General features: G+C 47.9%; 1 protein-coding gene across 2 annotated transcripts; it reads left to right on the top strand.

The window, feature by feature from the left end:
* The first annotated feature begins 461 nt into the window (after positions 1-461).
* Positions 462-6553, top strand: npas4a (neuronal PAS domain protein 4a). 2 transcript variants are annotated; one of them, XM_031862721.1, is made up of 8 exons: positions 462-977; positions 1386-1543; positions 1647-1749; positions 1857-2157; positions 2297-2406; positions 2565-2700; positions 2826-4594; positions 4716-6553. In XM_031862721.1, the coding sequence occupies exons 1-8, from the start codon at positions 803-805 to the stop codon at positions 4742-4744; spliced, it is 2781 nt and encodes a 926-aa protein (XP_031718581.1). In that variant the 5' UTR covers positions 462-802; the 3' UTR covers positions 4745-6553. The 2 variants fall into 2 exon arrangements, with proteins under 2 accessions (XP_031718581.1, XP_031718580.1); XM_031862720.1 differs by lacking the exon at positions 4716-6553 and having other exon boundaries at positions 2826-4695.
* The last annotated feature ends 1690 nt before the right edge of the window (positions 6554-8243 follow it).

The raw sequence follows: 8243 nt of genomic DNA, 5'->3' as shown, positions 1-8243 counted from the left end.
AGACCTCGTTCGTATGCAACACAGTCTTTCCACCCCCCCCTCCTCCTCCTTCCCTCCCTCCTTCCCTTGCACCCCCCTCTCCTCCCCCAATACACCGGAGTCCGGTGACTCCGCTTACGTTTTACGCTTGCTCCGCCCCTTACTCGGTTTTGTCCAAATCGGGCTTTTTGCGTCGCCGGAGCTCCCGATTTCAGCCCGACGTCATCACCGAGTAGAGGGAAGCGCTGACGTCGAGGCAGTGTCACCGAGAGGAGAGGGCACGGGAGAGGGAGGGGGAGAGTTCCACCATTGCTTACACTGATATGAAACACAGCTATCCCCCTCGGCCCCCCCCTTCTTCTCCACCCCCCTCCCTCCGTTTTACGTCGGTGTCAGTGCGTTGGGAGCCCCCCTACTCCGGTGGAGTCCCAAGCTATATAAGTAACCGGCGAGCAGAGTCCCTCAACCAGATTTACGGGTTCTGGACTTCAGTGCGAGAGAGGGCTACCACAGCCGCGGATTCACCTGCACTCCGAGAGGGGGGACAGACATCCAGCATCCGAGCTGGACGCTGTGGCGGAGCTAAAGCAGACTGAGACGGGACAGGAGAAGGTTTTAATACCTTTCTCTGGAAAACAAGCTGAGATGAAAGTCCAATAACACGCCTCAGAGCTTTTCCACTGTTACAACCTGTCTCTTAAATCATCTCGGAGACAGGACACCCCGACTCCAGCCGAGGCACCGCGTTGAACAACACTCCGCTCTCAACTCTCCAACTCACATCTGGAGGAATTTCGATAGTTCACCGCAACAACCAGCCACCATGTACCGCTCAACCAAAGGAGCATCCAAGGCTCGACGGGACCAGATCAACGTCGAGATCCGGAACCTGAAGGACTTGTTGCACATATCCGATGCAGATAAAGCGCGGCTCTCATACCTGCACATCATGTCACTTGCCTGCATGTACACCAGGAAATCCGTCTTCTTCACTGAAGGTAAGAATGAATTTACTCTGAATAAAACGACCTGTTGATGACCGTGCTGCATAGAAAGCCTGCAATCTCTCACAGTGGCGGAATCAACAAGTGTTTTAGTGGCACCGCAGGCAATTGACTTGATGTAAGCCTAATTTGCAGATACATTGTAGATACGTGGGTCATTAATTAATCGCCAATAATTAATGTAGAAGCTCATGCAGGTGTTTTAATAACAGTTTGTCGCTGCCCGTGGTGCTGAAATGATTTAGCGCCATAAATAGAGCCGCGCCGCTGTCCAGGGTGCTGATACACACCGCGGCCACTGTTTTCTTATTGCGGGGATCAGACATGTTGTGTTCATTCTTAACATCCTCAGGTTTATTAACAAATGTCTGCTCTGTTACACATTTTTGTTTCCATCTCTAGGGGCGGGAAGTAGTCTTGATGAGAGCGCGAGCGTTCTGTCTTTCCAAGAACTGTCGGAGTTGATGCAGGCGATGCCGGGGTTTCTGATGCTGCTGACTGGGGAAGGGAAGCTGCTGTACCTGTCAGACAGCGTCTCCGAGCACCTCGGACACTCCATGGTGAGTCTACACGGAACCAATTAATTTGTAGTTTGGTATGAATATTCAAGCGCTACCTTGGGCTTCATAACTAACGTTTCTGTTTGTATTTGTTTTTCTCCAGGTGGATCTTGTGGCACAGGGGGACAGCGTGTATGATATCATCGACGCCTCAGACCACTTCACAATGAGGAGCAACCTGTCAACCTCCACCTCACCTGAGATGGGTAAGACAAACATTAAAGTTGTATTTATTTTTTCTCTAAATCTAATGCGGACTGATTGCCGAATATGATTTGCATTAATAAACCTCCTCTCATCTCCTCCTCCATAGACCGTCTCTTCCGCTGTCGTTTCAACACCTCCAAGTCCGTGCGGAGGCAGAGTGCTGGGAACAAGCTGGTTCTGATCCGAGCTCGCCGCATCTCTCCCGTCTCTCCCACCGGGTCCTACTGGACATCCAACCCAGTATGGGTGTGTTTCTGCTCCCCTCTGGAGCCCCACCCATCCCGTTCCAACCCCGGGGCAGAGGGGGAGTCAACCTCCACCCCTCCCCTAGCTGAGACCAACTTGTTCCTGGCCTGCTTCCACTCCCAGCATGCTCGGGACATGAGGCTGCAGACCGCTCAGGACAGGTGAGCTCACACAAATAACAGATCCTCACCTCCACCTGTTGCTTTAATATTTACTGGCATATTAATCTGTTTATAAGATAACTATATGGGTAAAAAAAAAAGAAAGTCCTAACACAGCACCACCCACTCTCTCCTACAGTGTGAGCGCCTATCTCGGCTTTGATGTGACAGCTTTACGCTCTTGCTCCTGGTACAGCCTCCTCCACCCACAGGATCTGTCACATGCCTCCGCTCAGCACCGCAGCCTATGTAAGTGTACTCTTCACATACCTACCAGTTACAACCATCCCTGCCCACACAATTACACACACATCGTGCCCACTGGCATCCACACAGTGGAAAAACACTATGATGATTAATAGGATTACAAACCGATGCCAACTTGTGCTGTGACTGTTGTTCAACAGTGAGAGAAGGAGGAGAGGGCAGAGCTGAAATGGTGGTGCGTGTACAAACTCAGGACCAGTCGTGGGTTTGGCTCTACATGGTGCTTCAGCTGCAACCTGGAGAAATCCCCATCAGCAGCAACAACTACATCATCAGGTATTTACCGCCTTTTCTTAAACAACACACCACTCACCAATTAGGAGACAAAACATTGATGAAAACAGGCAAAAACACAATCCTCACTCATCGTTTCTCCTCTGTTTCTTCTTCTTCTCTCTCAGTGAGTCTGAGGCCTGGTCAGTGCGTCAGCAGCTCAGCTCTGAACAGACCCAGCTAACCCTGGTTCTGAGCGGTGGTGCCTCTCAGCAGGAGGGTCTGGGCCTCCAGTCTCCAGACACCCTGTCCAGTCCAGACCAGGTCTTCACCCCAGGCAGCAGCGGCCTGTCAGCCCAGTCCTTTGACTTCAGCACTGCTGGTTGCAGCGTGGGCTCCTCTGATGAACCTGGGAGTTCTGCCGCTGAGGCCATGCAGCTGGAGGGTGACCCTCGTTCCAGTATCTCCTCTCTGGAGGAAGAAAGCTTCTTCCAGCAGCATCCTACTGAAAGTCCCTCAGCTGCCTCCTCCCCCACTCCAGTCACTGTTGAAACAGTAGCAGACTTAGACTTTTTAACCCAGAACATTCTCCTGCCGCCGTCCTTCCAGCTCAACCCTGCACTGCCATCTCTCCCCCTGCCTCTCCCCCCTATCCCCACCTCGCAAGATCAGCAGACCAAAGAGTTTGTGTGCACGCCACCCTACACTCCCCATGTTGCTGGGGGTAGCTTCCCATTCGGTGAACCCCTCTTCAGCTTCGACCCCTCTGGCACTACCACTCCACCCCCCGCTGCTACAACAGCCACCTCCACCACCTCAATGGCCCCTGCAGCTTCCTCCTCAGCCCCACCAACTACCACCTCCAGCCCCTCTCCCCCCAACACCCTGTCCACCAAGCTCGCCCTCCAGCTAACTACTCCATCCACTGACTTCTTCTTCTCTGGCGAGCACGGCAGTGGTGCCCTTTATGAGAAACTGCCCCCCACACCTGACAGCCCCGGAGACGGCGACTGCACAGTGATGACCCTGCCCGAGGTTCGGGGTCCGCTGTATGTAGATGTACCCCTCCATTGTCCCCCTGAGGGCCTCCTCACCCCTGAGGCGTCACCCGGTAAACAGCCCTGCCTCTCCTTCTTCTCCATGGAGAGAGAGAGGGAGAAGGAAAGAGCAGAAATCTCCCTCTTAGCTCAGCACATCAGCTCACTTGCAGAGGGATTCTACCTGGATCCACTCTTGTCCAAACTCTCTCCTCCCTCTATGTCACCCTCATCCTCCCCTCCCTCCCCCTTCCTGTCTCCCGTCATAGAAACTGCTGATCTTGGTTCAGTCCACATGCTTAGGGAGTTTTATCCCATTAAAGCATGGAGAGGTCTGGACATTCCAATGTTCCTCGATGACGATGAATCTCTGTTTGAAGAGAGCATCCTAGAAAACCTCCTCCAAGACAACTTCCTTCCTCCTCAGTCCCCCTGCCTCTCCTCCCCCTCCCCTTCCCCTATGCCCAATCCCTCCAGCCCAATCTCTCCTCAAACCCCAGTGTGCTGGCGCCACCCCTCCCAGTTTGAGGGAGTGGGCCACTTCTGTAGCGTCCATTCGGCGCAATGTAACCCCATGGCTGGGTGCGGGGCGACTGCGGCTGCTGAGGCCGGGGTAATGGTGGAAGGGGAGGGGCTAGCGGAGGAAGCAATGGAGATCGAGGTGGTGTCATCTCCTGTGTCCTCTTGCTCCTCCATCCCAGCTTCCCCTCCCCTCATCCTCACTGCCTCCCCCAGCCCCGCCACCTCCACGCCCATCGTCTCGCCCACGCCTGCTGTATCTTGCAATCAGTCCCTCCTGGAGGAGCTGGCTGTCCTGGAACCCATGTTTGGGGCAGGTGCCTCGATCGCCCCTGGCTTAGGGCAACAACCTGAGTTGTATCAACTCCAATGTCATCCATCATCACAGTGCTTCCACAAAGGTAAGAATCTGCCTCCGTCTCTTTTTTTGTCATCCTAGTCTTGATAAATGAGACAAAAACCTGTTTCTGAAAATACACCACTAACAGCCTCTTTCTCTGTTTCCCTTATTTTGTCTTTCAGATGGGAGTGGAAGTGTTCCTCCGTTCTAAAATAAGTCTGTGACTTACTTCATTAAGTATGGCATATTGTCATATTTTGTGGAGCCCCTTTTACTGAAAAGTAAAAAATTATTAAGTGTATAAATATACATAATGTATATACAACTTAAGGACTTTAACTCCTACATGTCTCCTGAGATCAAAGATTGGCTTTATATTTTTGTTCAGTCATTAATCTGTATAAAACTGGTGCACCATTTACATGATGATTCAAGCACATGGACTCATAACTGACTTGGTTTTGAGTCCATGTGGTGTCTTCTCAGCTTCTCTATAACACGAGCTTCAGATATGATCAAACAGAGAAACTTCTCTGAACTTGTAAGCGCTGTTTAACTTCCAGATGCGCATTTGTATTCACTCGTAGTGAAAAATCTGTTGTGAACAAAAAAAAAAAGAACATTTCTTGCTATTTCAATAGGGAGATGAATTATAGCACTTTTGCCTGACATGCAGCAACGCAAACCCAAACCTCAAATGTGTTGGAAGTCAAATGTTTACAAATTGTTTACATCCTTAGAGATGACCACTATCGGTACATAAAAATACGTTCGTGCTAAGAACTCCTCTATCCGATCTTCAGAGCCAATACAGCTCTGATTTGATAGCACTCTTTCCTCACAGCCTAAGAGGCAACATCAGAACTCATAAATAGTAATCAACTTTAATCCAGATACTTTGAGCTTTGAGTTTGCGGCTTCGAACCATTAACATTTCATATTTATCTCTCCATCTAAAATTTTGTGTATCAATGTGATGTGCAAACAAAAAGGAAAACATGTGAAGAGATGCTGGCATGTGAAGAACTCGAGGATGTTGAAGGTGTCCATTGCTTTACGAGATGAAACACCAAACAAGAAATTGTCTGAAAGTCTGGAAGCTCTGATCATGCCACAAATCCACTGCTACGCTGTACTGTACATTAGACTCTGAATGTGGGCTCTTCAGGTCCCTGCTGGCCCGACGGCAGACGGCTGGATATTGTTGCAGCATCAATATTTGCAATGCTGGCAGCTTATAGCGGCTCCTGTGTGCCTGAAACGGCCCTGACCTGCTGAACTCTGAACTCTTTATCACGTCCATTCAACATGGACATTTACATCGTTGCTCCACTGGAGTGCGGTGTAGCGAGGCACAATTGACTATGTGAATGAGCGATTCTTCTTTTTTGAGAGGGGTTAGAATACAAAAGTTTTGTTTTAAAAAATGAAAATAGGGATGGGGTGCTATTTCTATTCAGTTACCAAGCGACACGGGTTGAGAATGGTACTATTCCCATGGTGTCGACATGCTCACGTAGAGTTGTCTACGGTCAAGTAAAGGATTGATTCCTACGTTCTAGCTATTAAAGGCTAAGTTAATATACACGTGTAAAATTACTATATTGTATGTGTGATATTTGAAAACAATGTTATTGCATATGCATTATGTCTGTGGATATAGGCATATGTTCTTTTCAGAAAGGTTGTACATATTTGTACATTTGTATGAAACAGTTATTGGTCTGTATATATATAAGAAAGAGATTTTTATTGCATAAGATTGAATATATTCTAAACATCTTACTTACTGCAGAATGGACATTGTGGATCAGTGTTCTATTGTGTTGCTTATAAGTGTATTTGATTGTCATACAAATGCATTTATAATAAAAGTGCACTTAATGCGGCTGATGCATTTGTGTCGTCATAGTCAAGCCCCCTTGTTCCTCCGTCAGCCTCATCATCATCATCCCACCATCCCTGCCTCTTTTCCTCCCTCCCATACACTCTCCTCCATTTCTTCCCCTGGAGCGTGTTTCGCTCAGCAACAGCACTGACGCACACACATGACGAGACGGAATGAGACACTATCTGACTCAGAGTGACGCACACTCTTGGCATCGAGGTTTTTGCGTACGCAAAGGCACACACGGTGGGCCTCCCACTTATGATGATGCGCACACACACACATAATAGTAGGTATATGACCCCCTCCGCCGTCAGCCCTCTTTACAAATCACAGCAGCCCACATTCGCTCGATGTACCTGCGACTCTATCAGCACTCAGTGTGGTGTAAGACTCCATATATAGGCATTCCTGCTCTGACTAAAACAGCCTCCCTTCTATTCTCAGCCTCCATTCAGAAGGATCAGGGAGGGGAGGGCTGGAGAGGGAGGGGAGGGCTGGAGAGAGAGGGGAGACAAAGAAGGAGCAAGAGGAGGCTAAAATTAGAGGTACAGTAAAGAGGGATGAGGGACCAACCGATGCTGTCGCCATAGGATGGAGAAGTGAATATAATAAAAATACATGGATAACCTATTTCCTGTACATCATAATAGCTAAAAGATAGAAGATGCGCCTCATGGATCTTTTTTTGACATATTTCATCACCTGTAACACATGACATAATATAGAATTCATAACACGCATGGAGGCAAAGCTCTAAACATTATACTGGTCTTCTGCAAGCGAACATTGTGTTCCATCTTCTGCTGCAGTGTCTATGATGGAGTGAAGATGAGCGGTGGAGAAAGAGCTGCTCAGCTGACTGACGCCATCTTCTGGCAAAGACAAGTATTGCACCAGAGAGCAGCGTAGCATGTGAACTGTAAGAGGCCACATTAGGAAAAGGTTATGAAAAGGGCAGGGGAATGGTCAGTGTCATACTTCACGCTCCCTGGACCAAGTCACATTACAGGTGTAATAAATGACACTCTTTAAAGCGAACATAAAGGTAGTTCATGTCGGGCTGGGTGATATGGTTACGATCATTAGAATATAAAAGTCTGATTTAAAACACTACTCACATGCTCACTGTGATTGGTTGGGGAAATTGCTCTTCCTTTTCACAGTGGCCTTAATTCCCTCTTTGCATTTCCTCAGACAGTGTTTCCTTACAGAGCTGTGGAGGAACAGCAGCAATACAAATATGGACATTTTTGCTTTTATCTTGAAACTTCAGACACCTATGGCCGAGTGTTCCCGAGGACACTTCAAGAGGAGCCGGGAAGCGATTAATAGAGGACATCGTCTACCTTCTGAGGCAGTCGCCCCAGACTTTACTACTGGAAGATTCCCCATTTCAGCTGAACTTTAAAAGTTTGCACAGAATGAGGAACACATTTCTTCACAGTCTGTATATAGAGGGCACAATCACAGCCACCAATAAGACTTTGAATGACCATACAGGCATGCGAGAATTGTTTTCAGACCGATTTGAAAAAATGTGAACCTTTAATATCAATGTTTTCTGATATATCGATATATAACATCAAACAGATGCAGGAAAACGCATACAATAGTCTGATGCTCCAGACAATGAACTGAGTTGTTATTTAAGGCTGCAACTAATAATTACTTTCAGTCAATTAGTTTTGTGTTTGATCAATGGTCATTTTTTTAATTTAAAATCAGTGAATCGTGAAAAATCGGCATTAGTTTAATTATTATGCATTACATGGAACCAAAACCTTTATATGCGTATATTAAAAAGTTCAGTGTTTCATAA

Source organism: Anarrhichthys ocellatus, unplaced genomic scaffold, assembly GCF_004355925.1.
Source record: "Anarrhichthys ocellatus isolate YVR2014 unplaced genomic scaffold, GSC_Weel_1.0 scaffold27, whole genome shotgun sequence".
NCBI lineage: Eukaryota > Metazoa > Chordata > Actinopteri > Perciformes > Anarhichadidae > Anarrhichthys > Anarrhichthys ocellatus.
The sequence above is the reverse complement of the archived record's forward strand: the minus strand, read 5'-3'. Positions and strand labels throughout refer to the sequence as shown.

Bases quoted from the DNA above. Each gene is read 5' to 3' on its own strand.
- npas4a (XM_031862720.1), top strand. From the start codon at position 803: ATGTACCGCTCAACCAAAGGAGCATCCAAGGCTCGACGGGACCAGATC. The intron at 978-1,385 runs GTAAGAATGAAT...TTCCATCTCTAG, and splicing joins ATCCGTCTTCTTCACTGAAG to GGGCGGGAAGTAGTCTTGAT. The intron at 2,158-2,296 runs GTGAGCTCACAC...TCTCTCCTACAG, and splicing joins CTGCAGACCGCTCAGGACAG to TGTGAGCGCCTATCTCGGCT.